This window comes from Nicotiana tomentosiformis, chromosome 3, assembly GCF_000390325.3.
Source record: "Nicotiana tomentosiformis chromosome 3, ASM39032v3, whole genome shotgun sequence".
In the NCBI taxonomy this organism is placed as follows: Eukaryota; Viridiplantae; Streptophyta; class Magnoliopsida; order Solanales; family Solanaceae; genus Nicotiana; species Nicotiana tomentosiformis.
In genome coordinates this window covers 69,215,220-69,241,220 of record NC_090814.1, presented here as the reverse complement: position 1 = coordinate 69,241,220, position 26,001 = coordinate 69,215,220, and the positions used below count along the sequence as shown (strand labels likewise).

Sequence of the window (26,001 nt, the reverse complement as noted above, 5' to 3'; positions counted from 1 at the left end):
ACTTACGCCCATACAAAGCCTCGTACGGAGCCATCTGGATACTGGAGTGGTAATTATTATTATATGCAAACTCGACAAGAGGTAGATGTTTATCCCAACTTCTTTTTAAATCCAACACACATGCTCATAACATATCCTCGAGCGTCTAAATTGTGCGCTCGGCTTGTCCATCGGTCTGTGGATGAAAAGTTGTGCTGAGATTCACTTGAGTCCCTAGACTTCTCTGAAATAACCTCCAAAAATGTGATGTAAACTGGGCCCCACGGTCAGATATAATAGATATTGGTACTCCGTGTAGCCGCACTATCTCCTTAATATATAACTTTGCATAATCTTCTACTATATATGTAGATCTGACCAGTAGGAAATGAGCTAATTTCGTGAGCCTATCGACTATCACCCATATAGAATCGAACTTACGATGAGAACGAGGTAAACCCGTGACAAAGTCCATATTTATCGCCTCCCATTTCTATGTCGGGATATCTATAGTCTTCATTAGCCCTCCGGACTTCTGATGCTCTACCTTTACCTGATGGTAACTAGGACAATGGGCGACAAACTCAGCAATATTCTTCTTCATATCGTTCCACCAGTACACATCCTTAATGTCATGATACATCTTCATCGACCCAGGATAAATGGAGTACCACGAATAATGTGCCTCTGACATAATCCTGTCTCGTAGCCCTGCTACATCTAGAACACAAAGATGACCCATGTATCTGAGAACCCCATCTCCCTTGAGTTCTAACAACGGCTTCTTCTGCTGTGGAACTCGCTCTCTCAACTCGACCAACTCTGGGTCCTCGTACTGCATTTTCTTGACTTCAGCTATGAGAGATGATTTTATAGTGTTTTGGAGTACAACTGCACCATCAGCGAAATCTACTAACCGAACCCCCAAACAAGCCAATTGATGAATCTCTCTAGTTAATTGTCTTTTCTCGGCCTCTACATGTGCTAAGCTACCCATAGATCGGTGACTTAAGGCATCTGCTACAACATTAGCTTTCCTTTGATGGTAGAGAATGTTAACATCATAGTCTTTCAATAACTCAAGCCATCGCCTCCGTCGCAAATTCAACTCTTTTTGCTTCAAGATATATTGCAGGCTTTTATGATCTGTAAATACATCAACATGAACACCATATAAATAATGCCGTCATATCTTAAGTGCATGGGCAACCACAGCTAACTCGAGGCCGTGGGTTAGATAATTCTTCTCGTGCTTCCTTAACTGCCTTGAAGCATACGCAATTACCTTCCCATGTTGCATCAGGACACATCCTAACATGATACCTAAGGCATCACAATACACGGCATAACCCTCTGGACCCTATGGAAGTGATAGAACTGGCGCTGAGGTCAACATGTTCTTAAGCTCTTGGAAACTCCGCTCGCAAGCCTTCGTCCACTAAAACTTAGTTGCTTTCTACGTCAACTTCGTCAATGGTAACGAAAGGGAAGAAAAACCCTCTACGAACCTCCGGTAGTATCCTGTTAAGCCTAGAAAGCTACGAACCTTTGTCGGAGTGGTAGGTTTAGGCCAAGATTTCATGGCCTCGATCTTCTGGGTGTCTACCTTTATACCTTCACTGGATATAATATGCCCCAAGAATGCTACAGACTTGAACCAGAACTCACATTTAGAAAACTTAGCATACAACTTACGATCACAGAGGGTTTAGAGTACCACTCACAGGTAGTCCGCATGCTCATCCACTGAACTTGAATAAACCAGAATATCATCAAGAAATACTATCACAAACAGATCTAAAATGGTCGGAATAGGCTATTCATCGAGTCCATAAATACGGCGAGTTCATTCGTCAACCCATAGGACGTGACAAGGAACTCGAAGTGTCCATATCAGGTCCTGAAGGTTGTCTTCGAAATATCTTTCTCCCGAACTCTGACATGGTGGTATCTCGACCTCAAATCTACCTTTGAAAAGAATCTAGCCCCCTGCAACTGATCAAACAAATCATCGATCCTTGGAAGTGGATACTTATTCTTAATAGTTACCTTGTTCAGCTGCCTATAATCGATACACATCCTCAGCGAGCCATCTTTCTTCTGCACAAACAGTACCAGTGCACCCCAAGGTGAGGTACTGGGCCTGATGAAACCTTTCTCTAGCAAATCCTTTAGCTGCTCCTTCACTCCTTCAATTCAGTGTGCCATTCTATACAGAGGGATGGATATTGGTTGAGTTCCTGAAAATAGATCAATGCTAAAATCAATCTCTCGCTCTGGAGGAATACCTGGAAGCTCATCTGGAAACACATTTGCATACTCTTTGACTAAGGGAATAGACTGAAGTGTAGGTATCTCAGCATCTGCATCTCTAACTTTCACAATATGATAAATGCACCCTTTTGCGATCATTTTCCTCGCCTTTAGATAGGAAATAAACCTACCTCTGGGTATCGCTGTATTACCTACCCATTCAAGGACTGGCTCACCTGGAAAACAAAATTTGGCTGCCTTTGCTCGACAATCAACTGTGGCATAGCAAGATGCTAACTAGTCCATGCCCATGATAGCATCAAAATCCATCATCTCTAGCTCAACTAGGTCGGCTGAGGTCTGACAACTACAAACTATCACCGTACAACCTCGGTAAACCCGTCTAGCAATAATTGGATTCTCTGACCAGTGTAGATACCACAAAAGGATCACTTAGTATTTCAGGCACTATACCAACCTTACCTGCAACTAATGGGGTAATATATGATAAAGTAGATCCTGGGTCTATCAAGGCATAAGTATCGTGAGAGTAAATGGTCAATATACCTGTCACAAAGTCTGGTGAAGACTCCTGGCCCTGTCGACCCGCTAAAGCATAGATACGATACTGATTACCACCTGAACTAGAACCTCTACCTCTGCCTCGACCTCTACCAGCCGAAGACTAAGACTCCCGCCCTGAAGGATGCACAGGCATAGATGATCTTGTTGCTGAACTCGCTGGTTATGCCATACCCCCAAAATCTCTATTTGGGCAATCTCAAATCATATGCCCTGGACACCCACATGTATAACAAGCATCAGAACCTACTCGGCATTGGCCCAAGTGTCCTCTACCACAGATGTCTCACCGCGGTGGAAATGACCATGTTTTCCTTAAACCTCGTTATGGTTGCAAACCCAATGCCCGTGAGCTCTCACCTGGTCCTGACTGAGTATAGCGGTCATACCTGTAACCCTGTAACTGAGGTGGCGAAGGCCTAGTTGGCTTTCCTAAGTACTGGGGCCTATAACTACCATGTGACTGCTCTTGGGACCTGGGAAATCTTATCCTCTTACGTTGTCCTTGCTCAGTCCTCTATGTACCCTGCTGCCAATGCCTACCCTTTTATATATTCTGAGCGATGCCTGAATCCGAGAGATATCCATACTATCTTGCAATACAGCAGTGGCACATACCTCAGTCAACCCTGGGGCTAGCCCTGCTATAAATATGTGGATCCTGTCCCGCATAGTGGCAACTATAGATGGTGCATATCTGGCTAATGAGTCAAAACGGAGACTATACTCTCGAACACTCATATTGCTCTGCTTGAGGGCTAGAAACTGATCGACCCGAGCCTGTCGGATCTCCCGTGATAAGTACTGGTCAAGGAAGGCATCTGAAAAAATCTCCCAACTATCTATAGGTGCATCACGTGCCTTGGACCTCTCCCATTCCTCGTACCAAAGGATGGCTATATCTCGGAGTCGAAAAGCTGCTAGCTCAACTGCCTCTTTCTCTGTGGCATGCATAACCCGAAAGATCCTGTAAAGTTGATATATGAAATCCTGCGGGTCCTCCCTCTGATCTGTACCCGTGAAGTTTGGGGGACTCAAAGCAATAAAATCTCGGACCCTTAAACTCCCAAACCCCTCAGAAGATCCTGCACTAGCTGATGCCCTAGCTTGTTGCTGGGTAGCTACTAACTGTGTCAACAAATGAACCGCACTCCTCAAGTCTTGATCTGATGGAAGTGGAGGGGGAACTGGGTGTGCGGTATCCCTAGGAAACTCCTCATGTGGTGGAGTAGCCGGTAATGGCTGAGTAGAGGTCTCGCCCTGGGCCTCAGACTGGGACCCATCTACTGAGGGTACCTTGCCGGTCCCCTCACCTATTGCTGCATCTCCCCTCTGGCTAGCCATAGTCTTCCTAGTCACCGTCATCTGTGTATGCAACACCAACACGTAAGTTGAACTCAAATTTTCTATAACTCAGTTCTACAGCACGATTTAGATTTGAAAGAAGAGTAACCAACTCTTAAATGCCCTGTAGTTCCCTATTTATATAATGTGGTGCATAACACATCTATAAACAAGACCCTACTAGACACGGCTTGTAGACTCCCTAGGACAGAACTACTCTGATATCAAGTTTGTCACGCCCCGAACTTGGGGGGCGAGACCGGCACCCGATGCCTCACCTAACCTAGCATACCAAATTGCAAATAAGGGACTCTGAACATATAAAGTCATAATTTGGCCATGGGGCCACATTGCAAGACACTTTGCAAAGCAAAATATAAAACTGAGTGTAACTAGCACTCACTAAACATCAATATAAAGCTAGGCTGACAAGGCTGTCATGACTACTATAGCTGACAAACTAAGAAATTATACATACCAGGTCTACAAGCCCAACATACTGCACTAGCTGACAGGATATGTCTACAAGCCTCTACTGATAGATATATTGTGATCGGAACAGGGCCCCGACCTACCCATAACATATATATATACATACATAAAATGTACACAAAACCCTAGACTCGGCAACTCCGAAGGACGTGGAGCTTACTGATCAGGCTGAACTCGGGAAACGCCTACTGAGGAGGTCTACCTGTCTATCTATCTGAACATGCACACATGAAATGCAGCGTCCCCGAAAAAGGGACGTCAGTACAAAATAATGTACCGAGTATGTAAGGAAATAACATAATTGAAAGCTGAAACTGAACTGATAATATAATAACTAAAAGTAACTGGGAGTCAAAGATGATCTGGAGATATACTTACCTGTTGATACTGACTCAACTCCTTCAATATAGTAAGTAAAATAAATGTTCGACCCTATAAGGCTCGGTACGTGTAACTGCTCAGCCGTAGTAGGCTCGTTCATAGGCGCTCGGCCATACTAGGCTTTATATCTCGACCATCCTGGGCTCACTCATAGGCACTCGGCCACAGTAGGCTCGGTATATAACTTACCATCTGATCAGAGGTTTCCTAATAAGGGCCTGCTCACCGATTATGGCTCGATGGTGGTAAAAATATTATAATATTGTATATGTATAGACCCTCTGCTCTCTCGACTGGAAGAAGACAATTCTCAATTGAATATAAAGTCCCGATAAGGTAGAATACTGTAACTTATGAGACTAGGATAATGTATATAAATTCGGGAGTATGAACTTCTCTTTATGCCTCGTTATCAAATACAAGTAGTTACGAGATCATGCCAAAATGAAGAAAAGTTTTATGCTTAACATACCTTATCACAATCTTTCCAATCACCAAGTTTAACTCGCCTCTTCGCACCTTAATATACAATAACTATAATAATACTATCATTGTGTTACGAAAGGTACAACTATCGCACAACGAACGACAAGCTTATTTTATATTAAAACGGGAAGCATCTTACCTATAATCCTTACTTTCTCCAAATTCAAGATAACACTAACAACACCAAAAAATAACAACAACAACAACATATATACATTATTTTCCAAACTTATATACACCACAAAATACTACAAAAAATCCCAACACACCCTAATCTCTTCATATACAAAACGACCACCGTAATAGTGTCAAACAATCCAAAAATATTATGACGAACGACCAGCCCACCAACCTATATTTATGTGGTGTTTATGCACACCCTTCCTCCTCCAAAACTCTACAAAACAGTAGTAAAATACGCAGCCCAATAGCACAACAGTAAAATACACAGCCCAATATTGTCCCGTGAGTTCTTACAAATATAAAACGACTTACTATGCATTTAAAGTAGAAAAAAATGGATGAAAGAGATCAATAAACTTACCTTAGTTTTGGACAACTCAGCTCCTATCTTGGTTCTTCAAACTCTAAGTTTTTACGTCTAATTAGAACGTGAAAGGGAGAAAATATCAATTGGGGTTTGTGGGAAATGTTTGGGAGGATTTTTGAAGAGATTATGTCTGGTTATTATGCACTATTATCAGTATAATATATGAAGAATATAGGCCTTTAAAAAGGCCTCTTTGGACGACCCGAACTGGCCCATTTTGGGACGACCCGAACTGGCCCATTTTTGGATTCTCGTTTAAGCAAGTAGATGACAGTCTGCGCAGTCTTTCTAAAACATCCATATCTATCTAGTCCGATATTGTATTGACAAACGATTTAATGCGTTAGAAAATATACTCATAGATCTTTAATTTTATGGGTGGCCTTCTCTTCTGCTTAACAGGATGGAACTTTAGATCCAAGCTCAAATTGTGAGTTGTTACCTCCTGTGGGATCCCTTTCATATCAAGATGGGACCAGGAAAAACAATTGGCATTAACTTTAATAAATTCAATAAGTTTTTTCCTGAGCTCGGGGGTTAGTCCCGTGCCCAGATATACCTTATGATCTGGTAGGTGCTCGATCAGTATAACCTGCTCCAACTCCTCAATCGTCGACTTGGTGGCGTCGGTGTCATCGGGCGCTAAAAAATAGCTCAGGATGCCGCAATCATCCTCATCGTCTATTCCGTGCTCCTTCTTTTTTTTCTAGCCCGGTTAAGGCCGGGATTATTGATTGCTATTTAGTTTCTTTTTCTTAGGTCGGTTCCCTACTTTTTGATGTCGAAACCGCGGGCACTAAGATTACTTAATCGACAGAAAATATTTCCTTTGTGGCCGGCTATTCCTGGTAAACTGCTTTAACTCCTCTCGAAGTGGGAAATTTCAGCGCCTGATGTAAAGTCGAAGGCATCGCTCTCATATTGTGAACCCATAGCCTTCCGAACAAGGCGTTGTACATCATATCCCTTTCGATCACGTAGAAATTTATTTCTTAGGTGGTCCCAATAGTGTTTACTAGTAAAGTTATCTCACCCTTCATGGTCTCGCATGCCATGTTGAATCCTTTCAATACCCGGACCGCCGATACGATTTGGTCCAGCAATCCCAGTTGTTCTACGACCCTCGATCAGATGATGTTGGCTGAGCTACCTAGATCAATCAACACACATTTAACCCGAGATTTATTGATAAGTACGGATATTACCAGTGCATCATTGTGGGCTGGACGATGCCCTCGGCGTCTTCGTCGCTGAACGAGATGGCCCCTTCCGGGACGTAATTCCGGGTGCATTCTTCCCTCGTGATAGAAACTTTGGTGAGTTTTACCATTGGCCCTTGGGGGACATCCACTCCCCCAATGATCATGTTGATCACGTGCTGGGACTCCTCATGTTCGACATGTTTGTTGATGTCCCTGTTTCTAAAATAGTTTTTGGCCCGTTCGCTTAGGAATTCCCGAAGGTGCCCATTGTTGAACAATCGGGCCACTTCTTCTCTTAACTGTCAACAATCTTCGGTCCTATGACCATGAGTACCGCGGTACTTATACACCAAGCTATGATCCATCTAGACGGGATCGGACTGTAATGGCCTAGGTCACTTGGTCTCTTTGATGCGTCCTATGGCCGACACTAAAATTGTAGCATCTACATTGAAATTATACTCCGATAATCTTGGTGCTTCCCTATTCCCGAGCGACCTATCAAAATCTATTTTACTCATCAGGACCGGCTGCTCGGTCCTTCATCATTTCTCTTGTCGTTCCTTGCCGAGTGGTGCCCGGATCTTTTTCCCCTCCGATCCACACCGTATAGATGGTATCGATCTCGGACCGGCCTTGGCTTCTGATCTATGACTCTCTTAGATTTGTCATTAGTTCTATTGGGGTAAACAGATACCGAAGAGGCCCCGAGCTGGTCGTCCTCGACTCTGACCGCCGGGTATTATACCAAGTTTTTCTTTAATTGCTGAGAAGAAATGCCTGAACAGACCAATCATCTGCGATCGGGGGTAGATCCATCTGTTCCATCTGGAACCTCGATACGAACTGTAATGACTCGGTTGGTCGTTTCGAGAGTTATAGCTTTGTTTCCCCCATTTATGCTTCTTTTTGTGTTCTTCAGCTATATTGTGATATATCATGTTAGTTGGTTCGGGTCCGGAGTGATTTCGGAGTAATTGAGACACTTAGTCTCATTATTAGAAGCTTAAGTATAAAAAGTCAACTGGATATTGACTTATGTGTAAACGATCTCGGATTTGAGTTTTGGTGGTTCTGTTAGCTCCGTTAGGTGATTGTGGACTTAGGAGCGTGTCCGGAATGTGATTTGGAGGTCCGTAGGAGAATTAGGCTTGAATTGGTGAAAGTTAAAAATTTGGCGACTTTGGTCGGCAGTGGAAATTTTGATATCGGAGTCGGAATGGATTTTCGGAAATTGGAGTAGGTTCGTGGTGTCATTTGTGACGTGTGTGTACAATTTGAGGTCATTCGTACATAGTTTGATAGGTTTCGGTGTCGTTTGCGGAATTTGAAAGTTTAAAAGTTCTTAGGCTTGAATCTGAGGGAAATTTGGTGTTTTGATGTTGTTTTGAGTTATTCGAAGGTTCGACTAAGTTCGTATGATGTTATGGGACGTGTTGGTATGTTTGGTCGAGGTCTTGAGGGCCTCGGGGTGATTCCAGGTGGTTAACGGAAGGTTTGAAACTTGGAAAATGCAGCTAAAGTTGCTGGTTCTGGTGTTTCCGCACCTGCGGAGTAGGAACCACAGGTGCGAGGCCGCAGGAGCGAAGGAAGATCCGCAGGTGCAGCTAAGGGAGACCTAGGCTCAGACCACAGGTGCGATGGAAATCCCGCATATGCGGTGGTCGCAGAAGCGGTTTGGGGGGCGCAAATGAGCAGATGGATCGTAGGTGCGGCTTAGGTCCCGCATCTGCGATGACCGCAGATGCGGTCAAGTGATCACAGGAGCAGAGTCTGGATTTTAATGAATCTCCGTAGAAGCGAAGCCCGGTTCACAAATGCGGCTCTGTAGGTGCGAAACTAGGACTGCATGTGCGTTTTTGCTGGGCAGAAAACACCAGCTCGAGGTTTTGTCTTTCAATTTCAATTTTGGACTTAAAGAATTCGGGAGAGAGGCGATTTTTCGAAGGTTTTCAAGGAGCAACGTTGGGGTAAGTGATTGTAACCCATAATGTTATAAATTTCGTTAATCCATGGCTTTATTCATCATCTAATTAGGGATTTGAACTAGAAATTTAGGGGATTTAGGGCTTGAGAATTGGAGAGTGGATTTTGGGGATTTGAATGACTAAATGAGGTCGGATTTTGATAAATTTGGTATGGTTAGACTCATGAGAGAATAGGCTTTCGGTTATTGTGATTTTTGTTGGATTCTGAGACATGGGCCTGGGGTCCGGTTTTGAGCCGATTTCGGTTTTGGCTATAATTTGGTATTTTTCTTGTGGAATTGAGTCCTTTAGCAAATATTGACATTATTGTATTTCTTGTGGCTAGATTCGGGACGTTTGGAGGCCGATTTGAGAGGCAAGGGCATCACGGAGTAGGATTTTGCTTGGTTTGAGGTAAGTAACGCTTCTAAACTGGGTTCTGGGGGTTCGAAACCCCAAATTATATGTTATGTGATTGGTATTGAGGTGACGCACATGCCAAGTGATGGGCATGCGGGTGTAAACCGTGAGAATTGTATCCTGGGTGATTCCATGGCACCGTTTAGTGACTCTATTTTATTAATATCCATGGTTTCATCATGTGGTAAAGTAATTGAGTTGTAAATAATGCTAGATATCATGTTTAGGCTTTATGCTGGTATTGTTGGGATCCTTAGTGTTCTTTTCTTGCTGTCATCTCATTATTTTCATTAATATTCCGTACTCAGTCATGTTCATGTACTTTTATATCATATCTCAATCTCGATTAGTTATTGAGTCATCATATCATTGTTCCGGGTTTATTTTCATGACAATGTGAGCCCGTGGGTGAGATTGGAGAGGTTGATGACTGAGTGAGGCCGAGAGCCTGGTTATGAGTGACATTTATGGGATCGGACTGCACACTGCAGCGGTTATATTAATGATTATGATAGCGCTTGGGCTACAGGAGCCCCTCCGGAGTCTGTAACACACCCCCAGTGAGCGCGAATGATATTATTGAGGGATGGATTTCCCTAGACATGGATTTGTCCGAAGTACTTAATACCTGGAGATGGATTTCTCCACAGGGTTGGATTGCCCCTTTTTCCTCGGTACTAGTGACTTATAGTCAGTGTTGTAGATGTTCCGGGGTGGATTTCCCTGGGGCGGATGGCCATATGCAGTACCGAGTGGTTGAATACTTGAGAGTGGAGCACATGGTGCATTTCATACAGTCTGTGCATTGGCATGTAGAGATAGCTGAGTTGTATACCTTACACTATTTAGATCTGTATTTCCTTTACTGTTTGAGTTGTATATTTGACTTGAGAGCATGCCTACGTTTCTGCACATTTATTTCTGTTATACCTGTTGAGGTTGAGTTCGTCACTACCTTTCAGTCCAAAGTTTGGACTTGTTACTTACTGAGTTGGTGTACTCACATTACTCCCTGCTAAGGTTGTCCAACAGGACGGGCCGTCCCGTCCCGTCCCATCCCACTTAATTTTAAACGGGATGAGCCCATGTTAAACGGGACACGGGATGGGACGGGATGGCCATTTCGTCCCGTTTATCCCGTCCCATTTCGTCCCGTCCTGTCTCGTCCCACCCATCTTGTTTGTCCCGTCCCATCCCGCGTCCCTTTTTTTTTTAATTATAGCCGTTGGGCAACGGCTATAATTGCAAAAATAGTCGTTCCCAACGGCCAAAAACGGTCATATTTGGCCCCCACCCCCCACCCCAAAACACCCCTACCCCCACAAACTTTTAATATAATCCCTAAGTTTATTAAATTATACTTTGGCCCTATTTTCTACTATAAATACCCCCATCCTTCTTTACTTTTTCCCACAAAAATAAATCATTCTCTCTCAAATCTCTTACATTCTATCTATATTATTCTCTCAATTTTTTCGCAATCAAGTGATAAGTTTCAAGTATTTGGGAAAATCTTTGGAGCAACTTTCAAGCTTCAAATTAATTCGTCAAGTATTTGGAGCAATATTTTGGATAATTTCTTCAAGTTTCAATATTTAATCACGGTACACTCGTTCCATCTCTTAATTTTAATATATAGTTTTTTCGCATTATTTTAGTGCTTAATTTTTCTGTTTACTTTACGTGTTCTATTTTCGTATTTCATTTGTGTTTTAATTTTTGTGTTCACTTTTTTAATTTAATTTTGTATTTGAATTATGGCACCTAAAAATATATTTGGTGTATTTAAAAATACTAGTAAAGGTGAAAGAAGTAGTAATCCTAATCCTAGTCCTAATCCTAGCCCTTCTCTTATAATTAGAAAATATATAGATGAAATGACTCATGTTGATGAAACTTCATTTTGCCAACCCCCCGCATGTTATAATATTAATTTCGGAGAACAACTAGATCGTGAAACTTTACAAAGATTATTTGGAAATGATATTTTTATTGAGGATGAAGAAAATGAGGATGAAGAAAATGAGGAAGCAGAATTAGATGAAACACCCACTAGTCCCGCAACACAAGCTCCAACTCAGAGTCAATCTCGGTCTAGAGCTTTACCCCTTGTACCTCCTGTAAGGGGTAAGCCTAAGGTTGAACGTCCCAAAACATCACTTGTATGAAAAAATTTTAAACATGATAAAGTCAATCAACGTGCTACATGTGAAATATGTAAGCAACGATTTGCGCACACCAAAAATGGTGGGACGGGGGGTTTATCTAGGCACTTAGCTAGGGACCACAAAGCTTTATGGATACAAGCTAAAATAGATGCCGGACAAATATCGGATCCTATCACCGGTACTAGCACTCCTAGTGGATCTGGCGGGGGTTCTAATTTTTTACAACAACAGCTTGACCCTGCTTCTGGTACTATTTTACGCCCTTTAACAAAGATAGAGATCGTGAGAACTTAGCAAAAATGGTGGTTGTCTGTGGCTTACCTTTTACTTTTCCTTCTCACCCTGCTTTTTTGCATTATATACTAGAAACTTATAATCCTGCTTTTCAAGGTTTTTCTAAGAATACAGTTAGAAATGATATTTTTAAATTTCAAACCGAATATCTTCAGTATATTCGTTATGTATTTTTTCACTTAGATTGTAAAGTGTCTATCACATCTGATATAGGTCGTAGTCCTAATGGTTGTGATGGTGGAGGGAGCGTGGGAAGGCTTTTCCAACACTTTTAATAATGGCCCGAGATATCCTTGCTATTCAAGCATCATCAGTAGCATCGGAGAGTGCTTTTAGCGCGGCAAGATTTCAAATCGGAGATCATAGACATTCATTAGCGGAGGACAGCCTAGAGATTTCCGTAATTCAGAGATTGGATTAATTCAGAAAGAAGAAATCTTGGCTTTGAAAAATTAACCACTAGGGAAGAAGAAGAATACAATGAGATACTTAGCACTGGGAGCGATGACGGCATGGAACTCATGGAACATCAATCAACATTACCAATTCCAGAATAATGTCTGAGAGAAATTATAGATAAGTTATAACGAAGTTATATAGGCGCTTATAAATATTAGTATTATAATTTGTAATTGGCTACTAAGAGGCCTAGTTCAAACAGAACCCTTCCTAGAAGGTGGCTGCGTAGATTAGGTGCTCTTCAAAAGAATTATATTTGTATGTGAGATTTGAAAGTTCTATTAATAAAATAAAAGGCTCTAAGCATTGAATTTTTTTATGAATTGTCTTACACTCTTACTTAGTTACCTAATGGCTTGAAATTATATTAAATAAATTATAACTCTATTATAAATTTATAATTACTAGAATATTTCATTACAAGTCTTTTGTTTTAATATTTTATAATTCTTTACATAGTTTTCTAATTTCCGTTTAATTTGTAAGTTTATTAAATAAGTCAAAAAACTAGATGTTGCAAACTTTAAAAACTTAGTCATTGTCAAAAGAATATCCGTTGCTAAACTCAATGCTTAAATAATTTTTTTTTATAACGGTACTTAAGGCCTATGAACCCGTCCCGACCCATCCTGTTTGTTAGCGGGACGGGATGGGTCTACCATCCGTTCCATCCCGTTTGTTAGCGGGACGGGATGGGCCTACCGTTTCGTCCCATTTGTCCCGTCCCGTTTCGTCCCGTCCCGGCTAAATGTCATCACATCCTGTCCCGTACCGTTAATTTTGTCCCATCCCGTTGGCCATACAGTCCCTGCACCTCATGTGCAGATCCAGGCAATACCGGTCGTAGCGGCGGTTGCTGATTGGGAATCCTAGAGTTTTGGAGACTATCAAAGTAGTTTCACTGCGTTGGCGGGCCTTGACTCTTCTTCTTTATCTTTGTCATACTTTCAGTTTATATCTCTAGACACTGTAGTAGACTGTATTTCTGATCTAGACGCTCATGTACTCAGTGACACCCTGGTTTTTGGGCTGGATTGTACCATTTTTGGATTTTCTTAAGTTTTAAATAGTTTTTCTTTAATGTTAAATGCTTCCATTAACGTTTTCAAACTCATTGTTATTGGTTTTGGGTTGTTGAGTTGAGGTTGGCCTAGTTCCACGATAGGCGCCATCACGACGGTTGATTTTGGGTCGTGACACGAACTCCCTAAGCATTTCGTTATCCCTTTGCTTGACTTTGAAAAGGTCTGACTTCCTTGTCTCGACCTTGATGGCACCGTCATGGGCATTTACAAAAGCATCTGCAAGCATAGCAAATGAGTCAATTGAATTTGGAGGCAAGTTGTGATACCATATTATTGCTCCTTTGAACAAGGTATTCCCAATTTTTTCAACAACACCGACTCGATCTCTTCATCTTCCAGGTCATTCCCCTTGATTGCGCATGTATATGAGGCTACATGCTCATTTGGATCTGTGGTCCCATTATACTTAGGAATGTCGAGTATTCGAAACCTCTTCGAGACCAACTTCGGTGCCGCGCTCGGGGGAAAAGGCTTCTGAAGGAACTTTTTGGAGTCCGACCCCTTCAATATCAGGGGTACTCCCGGGATCTGATCGACGCTAGAGTTGTAAGTTTTCACCTTCTTATCGTTTACCTCTATGTTTTTCTCACCAGACTCCACCCTCTTTGTCAATGCTTCGAGCATCTTTATCACCTCGAAAGTTTCCCCGGGCCCGAATTCATCTGATTCTGCAGCAACTTGTTCATCCCTTTGAGTATTTTCCCTGGTCCGCTCGGGCTCGACCCAGTTAGTGGCATGACTCTGGGTCTGCAACTGCGCTATTTCTGCCTGTTGATCTTGGAACATTTCAAAAATCAATCGCAAGCTCAGTTCATCACCTTCACCTTCGAGGGTTTCTCGAGTCGATGGTCGGGGTGCCCTGCGAACATTGTTTTCGAGGTCAGTTGGTAGATTGATATTGATGGAAACCTGTGAGTTAGCGTCGACCGGGTCGACGGCTGGGACACTATTATGGATCAACAGGGGGCACATCATTGCTAGGCACCACGTTATTGTTCTCGTCGTGGTGGCCTCACTAGACGTGAACGTTCAAGTGAGCAGACTGAGAATTTGACATCCTTAGGTTAACCTAAAATCAAAACTTCAAAGAACAAGTGTAAAACAGGGTGTGTTATGGAGATTCGTATCAAATCACCACTATTATCCTTTGCCCCACGGTGGGCGCCAAACTGTTTACTCTTAAAAATGAGTAACAATTAAATTTGTACGCGGTTTAAAGGACACGTGATTTAATTCAATATGAATGATCTAAGAACAATAAATAATTAAATTAAAGAGAGAATAAACGATCAAACCAATCAATGCAACAATCAAGTCGGGTCTCAAGTTGAACACTGAAATTTAGCCTCTATCGAACCCTTGATATGGGCTCGGTTGTAATTAAAGAAAAGAATAGTTGAAGAACACTTTGAACAATAGCTAGAAGATAAAAATAAACTTTTATTGCTTTGATATGCGTGTCAATCATGTGTTAAAATGAGAAAATTCTCCCCTTATATAGTAAGGGAGTTTCAATCCTAGTATAAGTCTAAATAAGATAACAATCTTCTTTTTCCGGTAAATGTCGATCTGCATTTGATATCGGACGGAATTTGCACCGTAATATCCGGTTGAGGGAGAATATTACTGCTCTCCACTTGTCATGCGCAACCGCTTCTCTTTTTCCGTGGTCTCGAGACTTTAATCGGTCTGGATCCGTTGTTTTGCCGTGTCCGATCCCGAATGCATCGTTCATTCCTTCCGAGTTCCGATACGAGGGATCCTTTGACCTTGCTCGTAGTTGTGTCGGATCGTGCTTCCCTCTCGTTTCCTTATTGGTAAATCGGGGAAAACGTTGCCCTCGTTTGACCCGTACACAATAAGTATAATGCAATTCGAGTGGAAAATAGGGATACAACTAGTACTGCAATTTGAATTGTGATATCTAAACCATTGAATTTTCCTTTCCAACTTTGGACTTGTATCTCACACCGAGAGAAAATTGCTTAAACTAGCCAAAAAGTATCAAGCAAAATATTGATATAATAAAATAATTCTACATCAACGAAGATCAATAAAAAGGGTTGGAGAAAAAAAGAAGAAAATAAAACAGAAAATCTGAGGTTGATCTCTGTGGATATAGGGCCTTTAAACAAGCTAATCGAGAAATCCTAAATCAAAAAGTAAGATCTAGGTGGGGCCTGCCCATTGCCATCTCTCCTGAACCGGATGCTAATTTTCATACCGACCGGATAAAACCAGTACCATATCCTCTCCCACCTCCAATAGTAAGAGCAGAGCAGTGAACTTTTCTCTCTCTCTCTATTATGGCTACTTTAACTCATCTTTGTTTCTCTCCACCAATTTCAGTTTCTTCTCTCCCTTCGCACCCAACCCAGAAAGTCGCTAACTTTCTTACTCCTTACCTACAGACCACCCAATCTCGAATTTGCACCAGAATTCATTGCAACGGGGGAGACCTATTGGGCGATTTTGGGGCGAGAGATCCATTCCCAGCTGAAATAGAGAGTAAATTCGGTGAAAAAGTTTTGGGTAATACTGACACGGAGCACAAAATTCTCATCCCAGCTGCTTCTGCTCTGTCCCTTGCTCAGCAAGACTGCATTGTCATCTCACCTGGTCAAACTCCTCTCTCGGAATATGAAGCTCGACAGCTCCTATTCAAGGTCAGCTATATGAATTATCCCCCCATGTTCTTTGCTTGCTTTGGAAATTCTGATTTATCTGAAGCTCATTTGCCGCTTGGATGAAATTGTTGGCCAGATAGAATAAATATTACTACTTCTCCCATTTTATTTGTTTGATTAGACAAAGATTTATGTATTACTAGTCTATTACATTTCTGATGGTGGAAAAAATATTTTCAAAGTTGTGGTTGGAAATTTAATTTGACAGTAAACGAGCTTTAAATTTTGACTGCTTATATGAATTTGAATTGTTGAAAGTTTTTAAAGTTGCCTGCCTACATAGAATAAAAATATTGCTGGATAACATCTTGGAACATTCAAAAAAGAAAAAAGAATCATATAAATTGAAACGATGGAGTTTCTTTTTGTTGACGTACTTAGGGGGAATGCATATGTTTCTGATGATTTCAAAAGGTTATACTCTCTTCAATCTGTGAGGATCAATTGAAAGAGCGGACTGTTAGTCTAGATATCTCTTCTTATTTCGGAACCTAGATTGGAGGAAAGCTGGAATTAAATAATGATTCTTGAGACGGTTTTCAAATTTGATTCATTTAGATGGTACCAGGGTACATTTCTCCTAGGAAAATCGAGAAATTTAAAAAAAAAAAATTAAAATGTGAGAAGCTAGAGCCCCTAGCTTCACCATTTTTCTTCTAACAGAATACACTTTAAAAAGACCTACATCGGACAGCAGGAATTTCAGAAGGTACTAATATATCAATGGCTGTTGATCGTTGGTTGAAAAAAACTATAATAGCATGTTGACTTGAATGAATTAAGTCTTGTACCTGGTTGTATCGGTGAGAACTGTGGTTTAATAAGTAAAACCTAAGATCTTTATTAGGTTGTATTGGATAACATACATTGTATAATGGATAACAAAAAGCATTCATGTTTTAATGTGCAATCTGTTCTTCAGGTTGTTGGCTGGAGACTGGCACATGAAGATGGGGTGCTCAAGCTACAATGTACATGGAAATTAAGAGACTTCGAATGTGGGGTTGAACTTATCAATCGAATAGGCAAAGTGGTGGAAGGCACTGGGCACGTTCCCACACTTCTTCACTTAGAGCAGTCCAATCAAGTTCGTGCTGAGCTATGGACTGCTTCCATCGGTTAGTACACTTTTTCAGTCGCTCCTCTCCTCCCTCCCCTTCTTTAGTCATCCCTATCCCTGGCATTGTTCACAGATTCATCTAATAGGGTGTTTTAAGTGTTGTCATTAATAACTTACGGCAGAAAAGGGTAAGAAAACTTATCAAATTAGGATTCTTGCCAAACTTGCTCCGCTAGGCATGAAAATGATAAGTTTCTTTATGAAACAGCTATAAGCATGTGTTCCTTTTAAGTAAAAGCCGTTTCAATAGAAACCTTAGGATAGGTGGTTAACGGGAGGAATGTTCATTGTTTTCAAAATGCGCTAGTAGAAGATAACACTGGGAAATGGTGAAAAACTTCCAGAGAACAGTAGTGGTTGTGTGACTGTGATCAGTCAGATCTTTTGAAGATTGGATCATTCGCCTCAACAGGATCCGAATCCAAATGTGGAATTTTGAAATGATACTTTCCCAAATGTCAAATATTTGGGAAATCCTTTAATCTATTAATGTCTATAACCAGACATACTCTGGTTCCTAGCTTTATCACTTGCCAATACAATGTGGTTTTTTAATAATTTTTTCGCGCAATAATAATTTTCTCGTGGAAATAGCTTTAATCTGATTCCTCCTTCATAGTTAAAGAATGTTGTCTCATAGTGGTGTACTCTTATTGCAGGAGGTTTGAGCATAAACGATTTCATTGTAGCTGCTAAAATAGATCAGATAAAGACATCGGACCTTGTCCCAAGAAAAAGAGTTTGGGCATAATCAGATAGCTTTGCATTTTGCACCAAATCCAGCTTTCGCAATTATATTCGATTGTTTTTTTGATTGGACCTCTAAAACAGATAAGTGATAGTGGTAAAACCTTGTCTTAAGCAAATGGCAAGGATTATCGCAATGATTTTGTATTAACCTTTAGAAGCAATAAAATAGCTGCATATGTCGTGATTGATTCTAAACAAGTAACTGAGTCAGTAAAGATAATGGTTTGCCATAGTCTGATTCACTGAGCCATAACAATTTTAAAACTTTCCAAATAAACATAAACGGGAAAGAAGAGAATAGAGTAGTTGTTCCGGTAATATATACTTTTGAAGTAATTGTTTAATATTTCTGGCAAAACAAATGAATGTCACCTTTGAAAAATACAATACTGTTCAGAAGAAGGTCTCACTTAATCTTAACTGTTTTATGTATACTTTCCTACAACAGAAATTAATTCGACATATATCTGCCCTATTTCATTTAATTACGAAAAAGTAATTTGAGACCTAATTTATTTTTGAATTATGATTAAATTTTTAAAAAGTCAAGTTCATAATCTATTTCCATTTATAATCAAGTTTAAACCTCAAATTCAACAGTCGTGACTAAAATCATACACCTAAACTAAGGAAATAAACTTTTGTTTTTTTAAAAAAAATCATCTTTTATTTTGGAAAAAGACCTTTGACGTTTGGAAAAAAAAAAACTTGGCTAAGCAGCAATGGCAATGATTTTCTAGCAATGACTTTTATTACTCTTTAAAAAATTCATATGTATTTTGAGCTTTGCATAACAAAGTGCATCAGAAGCTTTTTTGTAATTGTAAAGTAAATCAAATGAAATCAGGTAATTAAAATAGAAGTAATGGTCCACCATTAAAAAAAATAATCAAACTCCGAACCAATAACATAAATCCATAAAATATATTATTACATTCATCCAATAGTTGAGCAAAATAGAATCTTTAAGCCTCCAACAGCATAGCAGTAGCAAATAAACATTATTACATACCCCAAATGAATCTTTAAACCTCCAACAACATAGCAGTAGCAAATGGAGTAATAACTCCTTGATAGGAAACCGGAGGGACGAGACCATATTGAAGCCAACTTAAGGGATTATGACTTCGAAGCTATTAAACTTGGGAATGTTGCAAACAGGGCAGGCAGTCGCAGCAGCAGCACATTTTGCGCAGAGACAAACATGGCGACATGGCCATATCAGCATCGTAGCCTCTTCTTTGTCACAAGTCTTACACGGCCCAATCTTCCATGGTTCAGCTCTATGTGGATCAACGAAAGAGGACTCAGCGTCCTCTTGCAACGGCGCCTCAGGGCCGCCAACCCTGGCGCCTGCACCAGCATTGAGAGCGCCACGTAGTGTTGCATCTTGGAACGCTGCTCTCATTCCAGCATGCTGATTCTCTAAGGTTCGAACTCTGTTCTGTAGAAACTGTCCCTGATAAGTCAGTTGACCGACAACCGCTTCCAGTTCGGCTATCCTCATCTTTGCTTGCCTTAGTTCCTCTTCTTTCTCCTTCAGTTTCGTGCTTGCCTCCTCGTACGCACTGTTCATGATGTTCTTGTAGTGCCGCATCCAAACATCAAACAACATTTTCCTCACTTGGTCAGCCTGCATTAAAGTTTAAATTAGACGACGTACGAGAATAGAGGAATCATGCATGTGGAAAACAAAAAATAATGAAAAGACGTACGTGGGCTTTGGTAGTCTGTTCAATTTGGTCCTGCACGCGACGGAGACTAGCAGGGCCATAATCTTCTTCTGCTTCAGTTAATAAAGCAGTATACGAAGTAAAAGGCCTAGTCAAAAATCTGTCAAAATTGACGGGTTCAGAAGGCTGGGAAGGAAGTTGTTGGTTAGGCGCAGCAATGTGGACTGGGAACAAATTCATGGGTACTGTTGTTGGCGGAGTCACTGCTGCAGGAGTAGGTTGATCCACCATCACTTCTTTCATCTTCCTCTTTGAATTCCTTGCATCCGAATAAGGAGCCGCTGCACCAAATTCCAAAAACAAAAAATGACATCAAAATTCCGGACAAATTAAAGAAGAAGAGTTTAGAATGTGAATGGGGGGAACTAACATCCGTGCTTGGGAGGCATTCTTGCAGTTTTCTCTGGTGGATGCGCTGTGATAATTCTGCATAATAAAGAAGAAAATTAAGTGAGATTTTCAAGGACGAAACCATGCATTCGAAGAAAGAAAAGAAATGGCGCGCAGTTTAAACCTGAAGATGGAGAAGAACAGGGATGAGGAGAAACATCCATAGGGGAATTGATATTTAAAGAGAATGAAATGAAAAGGTGGCAACTCTTCGCCAACAGCAACGATGGTTTAGATGTCTAAAGACGACAACTGCTACTGTCAATCGGTATGATCCCTTCTTTGAAACAGTGCTCTCTTTTTCTTGTTCGCTTAATTATTTATCTGAAACAACACCTGTGGTTTTTTTGTTTTGTTTTGTTTGAACAATAAAATTTATCTTCTTATATGCTATTTTCCTAGGCAGCCCAAAATAACACTTAACACAACTTCAAACAAAATTTCTTTTTACAATGTTAATTTCCTAAGTATCATATTACCAACCAAAAAAAAAAAAAAAAAAACCTAGGTAGCCCAAAATATACCAAACAGTAAGGCCTTAGAGGAAACAATGCATTTATCTCTATCGAAAAATGTGAAGACTAGAACTTCTTTTTTTCTTTGGTTTTATGAAAAATCAAACATATTATTCCGAGCAGATGAAAACTTACTACTATTGGCATCAAGAGACTAGAATAGTGAAGTAAGAAAACGTCTTAAAATGTTCGATTTTAGAATTACCATATATTGTCAGATCATATTAAAATGAAATACCAAATTTTAAAGAATCCATATGGTCTTGTAACTCATGTTTGCTCCCCCTTTTATTTTATCTGTTGCACGCTTCTGACTTATATATACTTGCTGTAGAACCAGCATGGTTTAGAAGAAGGCTGGTACAACTAATTATTTTCGTTGTAATTTGAAGAACTCTGATATTCTAGTAATGCCAAGTATAATTCAGCAATTTCGTGTAACATTAAGACGATATATTCACTAGCGAAATGGCTTTCGAATTTATCTATTTCCAAGAAAAATATTTTTACTGAATACATTGAAAACAAGGGTATATTACATATGAGTCCATATCATCCAACCATGTAAATATAGACAATTAATATGAAATTAAATTACTCAGTCATTTGGGTGCTGCATGTATTGCTCGTCATTATCATTGGTCCGTATATTTGCCTTGTCATAGGGAAATATATCTAGGGCAATATAGACCTGTTCCATGTAAGTTTTTTTTATTGTTTTCCTAATTAATTGTAATACCTAAGTAAACACTTCATTAGTTAATAAATTATCCCTCGTTTCTATTTTGATAATATATTTTTGAACTAATTTCCTAATACTTGAAGCAAAACCATATGAAAATCGCCACTCATTTTTGTGTTCTTCGAAAAAATTAATATTACTGTATACGGGTAAATCGGGGATAGCTAGAGTCACTCCCGATTTTCCGTTGTGGAATAACGATCGACGTTATTTGCTACTGGCTCGAGTGAGACCGAAGGTACCCATAGATCGGAACCAGGGAAGGACAAACGATACAACGGGTCTCGAGCATGGCCGAACCAAGAAAGAATCGAGCTCGAGTGAGATGAAGAATCGAGGGTAAAGGTTGACGGTTAGAGAAGGCAAACGGGTAGCCGAAATATCCGCCATCAGCCGGATATTGCGGCGTGGATCACGCTCGGTATTGGCTGCAGATCATATTTTCATGGAAAAGAAGGAAGGAAAAGATTTTTACCTTATTTAGACTTGTATTAGGGTTAAAACTCCTCTATTATATAAAGAGGAGGTCCCTGCATTTTTTGACACTGTTTTGCATGCATATCAAGGCAATAAAATTTATTTTGACTCTCAGCAATTGTTCTAAGTGTTCTTTAATTGTTCATCATTTAGCTGGATCCGAGCTCTATCTCGAAGACTCGATTGAAACCGACTGTCAGCATTTAAGCCTGACGGAAGGCTTAATTACTTTGCCACATTGGATTGATCATTTTATCTCATTTTAATTCCATTACTTATTGTTCTTTGATCATTTGTGTTAAATTAAACCACATATCCTTTAAGCCGCGTACAAATTTAATTGTTATCCATTTTAAGGGTAAACAATTATATTGAAAAGGTAAAAGAGGGTCTCACATAATTACTTGAGTTTTATAAAATGTATTACTATGACCAAAAATTGTTTGATGGATAGATTCCCTCAACGTTAACCGGAGGTCCTGCGATGAAAAAAAAAATTAAATAGGAAACGCTTTCCCCACTGAGCCTTATATGGTGTGAATCCGAATTAGTCGGGGGCATATATTGTTATCCATACCGAACTCCAAGTGGAAAACCAGAATAAAAAAATATACTTCATATTTCCTAAATAGGTGTCCTACTTCCAATTTTAAGTTGCTTACTATTGTGTTTATTTTCCTACAACAGAAATATCAAACCCTCTGCGAAGAAATATATATTTACTTTTTCTTTTTAAATAAAAGTAAACATAATATTATCTTAATATAGGAAACTTTGTAAAAGCAATATATATATATATAACAAACACGTATAATAATATTTAAGTCACCAATTTCTTAAATATAGAACAACATTATAGAAGTTATTGACGATATGTAGTTAAAAAAGAATTTAAAAAATAATATATTTGAGATGTTTTAGAGTAATAAAACACTACAAATCGTAAAGTGTGCATAAATGTTTTTCATACATTAAAGACTTATCCTCGGACTCTACTCTTTTCCCCATAAGTAATAAGTAAAGCAGCGAAACCAATTTAGCAGACTCAATTAATTGTTTGGTTGCTCTTGCTCCTGATGATGGCCGCTACAGCTTCTACTACTCTCACCTCTGTATTTCTTCCTTTCCAAGGCTCGCCTCTTTTTCTTTCATTTTTCTTTATCCATTTCTCTGTATCTCTCTCCAAAGCACCTTTCTTTCAGTATTTTTATGCTTTGTATTTGGTAATGTAGGATTTCGTGAGTCATGTCGAAGCCTAAATTGGAGAACCCACAAGGTATTTATGTTTTCCCTGACGTATTTTCGGTTATATTTGATATAATATAGCCAAATAAAGGTCTTTACTTTGACAGTAGTTGAAAGATATCTTTAGTACACATGGTTTTCGACGAAATGCTTCAGTTGTGGTTGTGTATAGTTTGCAACATTAAGAACGAATTCTGTAGGGGTCTGGCTTTACTTTTTACTTATTGCTGAGGAGTTTTTTGGTTGCAGAAACAGTTGGCTAGAAAAGCTGGTCCTGTTAAAGTTACAGCTAAATTTGAGCTGACGCCACCACCTTATCCCATGGTAATTGTTCCAATTTTCAAAACCAGAATATCTCGCTTATAACTTCTTCCCCCTCCTCTCTTGTTCTCCACTTGCCTGTTGACTTAGTGCTTCTCCTTCGATATGCTTTGGCATTTGACATGTGGATATCCTGATGTAGAATGCTCTGGAGCCACATATGAGCCATACTACATTCGAATACCACTGGGGGAAACATCACAGGGCTTATGTAGATAACTTAAACAAGCAAATAGATGGAACAAAACTGGATGGAATGACACTAGAGGACATAATACTTATTACATATAACAGAGGTGATCTCCTTCCACCATTCAACAATGCTGCACAGGTGAGAAACAGAGAACAATATCACTCCAAACTTCCTTTTCCCTCTTTAGAGCTCTCCAAGTGCAAGGCCTGTTTTGAGAAGCAGGGGCGAAGCTATGTGTGGCCAAGGGCGCCGAAAAATTATACTGTGTATAGGATAAAATATTACTTGTTATTGATCAAAGAATAGACTTTGAACACCCTTGCATAGCCCACTGGCAAAGGGTGTTCAAATTCTGAACACCCTTATTGAATTTTCTGGCTTCGTGGCTGAGAAGGGGTTTGGCTGAAAAACCATACTCTCTTATCATTGATATTCTTAATGTGTTTGGGCTGGTCAATGAATAGACGTTCTTCATCAGGGCTACACTTTTTGCTTCTCAATTGATCCAAGTGCATTGTAACTGAACCTTAGTTCAGATGGCTGTGATGTTGGTGATGCATATTTGCATAAAATCACAGTTATGTGGTGAGAATGCCACATAATTCAGGTGACTAGACCTGCTTTTGGTTGTTTTTGCCCCATCTAATTCCAATTCTTTTGTATCCTCTTTCTCTATATAGGCTTGGAATCATCAATTCTTCTGGGATTCTATGAAGCCTAGTGGAGGAGGAAAGCCATCTGGTGAACTATTAGAACTAATTAACAGAGACTTTGGTTCCTTTGAAGCATTTGTTAAAGAATTTAAGGCAGCCGCAGCAACACAATTTGGTTCTGGGTGGGCTTGGCTTGCGTGTGAGAAACTCTTTTGCCTTCTATCTGCATATCTACTTTTTCTTAATCCTATCTATAATCTTAATGCTTCTTTTACTCACTTTGTAGACAAAGCAAATAGACTTAATGTAGGAAACGCGTCAAATCCCCATCCTACCGATGAGGACAAAAAGCTTGTAGTGGTGAAAACTCCTAATGCTGTAAACCCTCTCGTGTGGGATTACTCAGTGAGTAAAATTGCATAATTCTCTACTGTTATGGTTCATAGAGGTTTCAACTTCCTAGATTGGTAGTTTAAAACATTAAGTGAATCTCACAATTGTGTGTTATTGGTTGCAGCCTCTCCTCACTATTGACGTTTGGGAGGTAAGCGGAGCATGTTATTTTGTCAATATACTTGATTTGTTTTTGTCCTTGTCTTTTTACTTTTTGGTGATTTTTATGGTTACTGGTACCACATCTAATTCTCTAAATCTCTTATTTGAAACTGCAGCATGCTTACTATCTCGACTTTCGGGTAAGCCTAGCTGATAAAATGCTTAAATTTCTGAGATTTTCCTGCGGAAAAAATTGTGTGGGTTTAACAGTTGCATTGCCATTTTTTTTCTCTAGAATCGGCGCCCTGACTACATATCAATTTTTATGGAGAAGCTTGTATCATGGGAGGCGGTGAGTTCTAGGCTTGAAGTAGCAAAAGCTAAAGCCGCTGAACGGGAAGAAGAAGAGGAGAGGAAGAAAAGAGAGGAGGAAGAGGAATATAAAGCAGGTGGTGAAGTTAGAGAGATGTATGTGGAAAGTACAGATTCTGATGCGGAATAATGTGTGTTATCGATCTCAAGTTCGATAGTTTCGGAAATATGTATCAAGGCAAATTTTGAAAGTAGAAAGATGGTTAACTAGCATTTCAGTTGCTATAAATGTAAGGAGTGTAATAGCAAGATAAAACTGAGGTTTGGATGTTGGAAATGGGAACTACAATGTGAAAAGTCCATGTATAGCGGAATTCATCTGATTTTGATTCCTTACTGCTCTGGTGCCTATGGAAAGTAAAGGTCCATTTCTTTCCTAATAATTCTAAATAAAACCAACAATATCCTACTAATTTCCAATGATACAAACTTTTTCAGTATTGAAGGACAACTTACTTCACATTACAGAAACTCATTAATTACACTTTCTTTTTTCAAGCAGGCGAAAGGTAAATATGAAAGAAAGCTAGCCCGAGACTTCAATTCAAAGTAAATTAGGACTTTTACCAAAGCTTATAGTCTGGTGATACTGGTGGAAGTTTCGCACAGAATTGACATTCAATTCTCGCTATCTCCCTTTTCCTCT

General features: G+C 39.9%; 4 protein-coding genes across 5 annotated transcripts; 2 read left to right on the top strand and 2 right to left on the bottom strand.

The window, feature by feature from the left end:
- Positions 1-3,300: 3,300 nt before the first annotated feature.
- Positions 3,301-4,179, bottom strand: LOC138907965 (uncharacterized). Its single transcript, XM_070198592.1, has one exon. The coding sequence runs from the start codon at positions 4,177-4,179 to the stop codon at positions 3,301-3,303; it is 879 nt and encodes a 292-aa protein (XP_070054693.1).
- An 11,678-nt stretch (positions 4,180-15,857) lies between these two features.
- Positions 15,858-18,417, top strand: LOC104095092 (probable pterin-4-alpha-carbinolamine dehydratase, chloroplastic). The gene is made up of 3 exons (XM_009601138.4): positions 15,858-16,328; positions 17,272-17,467; positions 18,129-18,417. The coding sequence occupies exons 1-3, from the start codon at positions 15,969-15,971 to the stop codon at positions 18,218-18,220; spliced, it is 648 nt and encodes a 215-aa protein (XP_009599433.1). The 5' UTR covers positions 15,858-15,968; the 3' UTR covers positions 18,221-18,417.
- A 695-nt stretch (positions 18,418-19,112) lies between these two features.
- On the bottom strand, positions 19,113-20,792 carry LOC104095093 (probable BOI-related E3 ubiquitin-protein ligase 2). Its single transcript, XM_070199411.1, has 3 exons — positions 20,323-20,792; positions 19,935-20,233; positions 19,113-19,852 (listed from the first exon to the last, which is right to left on the bottom strand). The coding sequence occupies exons 1-3, from the start codon at positions 20,339-20,341 to the stop codon at positions 19,331-19,333; spliced, it is 840 nt and encodes a 279-aa protein (XP_070055512.1). The 5' UTR covers positions 20,342-20,792; the 3' UTR covers positions 19,113-19,330.
- Positions 20,793-23,033: 2,241 nt separating this feature from the next.
- On the top strand, positions 23,034-25,691 carry LOC104095094 (superoxide dismutase [Fe], chloroplastic). 2 transcript variants are annotated; one of them, XM_009601141.4, is made up of 9 exons: positions 23,034-23,207; positions 23,309-23,352; positions 23,571-23,645; positions 23,785-23,973; positions 24,516-24,687; positions 24,775-24,893; positions 25,006-25,032; positions 25,160-25,183; positions 25,279-25,691. In XM_009601141.4, the coding sequence occupies exons 1-9, from the start codon at positions 23,153-23,155 to the stop codon at positions 25,483-25,485; spliced, it is 912 nt and encodes a 303-aa protein (XP_009599436.1). In that variant the 5' UTR covers positions 23,034-23,152; the 3' UTR covers positions 25,486-25,691. The 2 variants fall into 2 exon arrangements, with proteins under 2 accessions (XP_009599436.1, XP_009599437.1); XM_009601142.4 differs by having other exon boundaries at positions 23,051-23,188.
- The last annotated feature ends 310 nt before the right edge of the window (positions 25,692-26,001 follow it).

What these genes read in the sequence shown, in the direction of transcription:
- LOC138907965 (XM_070198592.1), bottom strand. Translation starts at nt 4,179, where the DNA reads ATGACGGTGACTAGGAAGACTATGGCTAGCCAGAGGGGAGATGCAGCA.
- LOC104095092 (XM_009601138.4), top strand. Translation starts at nt 15,969, where the DNA reads ATGGCTACTTTAACTCATCTTTGTTTCTCTCCACCAATTTCAGTTTCT. An exon ending in CTCGACAGCTCCTATTCAAG is followed by an intron (nt 16,329 to 17,271) that starts GTCAGCTATATG and finishes TCTGTTCTTCAG; the next exon opens with GTTGTTGGCTGGAGACTGGC. An exon ending in GCTATGGACTGCTTCCATCG is followed by an intron (nt 17,468 to 18,128) that starts GTTAGTACACTT and finishes CTCTTATTGCAG; the next exon opens with GAGGTTTGAGCATAAACGAT.
- LOC104095093 (XM_070199411.1), bottom strand. An exon ending in AACAGACTACCAAAGCCCAC is followed by an intron (nt 19,853 to 19,934) that starts GTACGTCTTTTC and finishes ACTTTAATGCAG; the next exon opens with GCTGACCAAGTGAGGAAAAT.
- LOC104095094 (XM_009601141.4), top strand. Translation starts at nt 23,153, where the DNA reads ATGATGGCCGCTACAGCTTCTACTACTCTCACCTCTGTATTTCTTCCT. An exon ending in TAAATTGGAGAACCCACAAG is followed by an intron (nt 23,353 to 23,570) that starts GTATTTATGTTT and finishes TTTTGGTTGCAG; the next exon opens with AAACAGTTGGCTAGAAAAGC. An exon ending in CTCTCGTGTGGGATTACTCA is followed by an intron (nt 24,894 to 25,005) that starts GTGAGTAAAATT and finishes TATTGGTTGCAG; the next exon opens with CCTCTCCTCACTATTGACGT.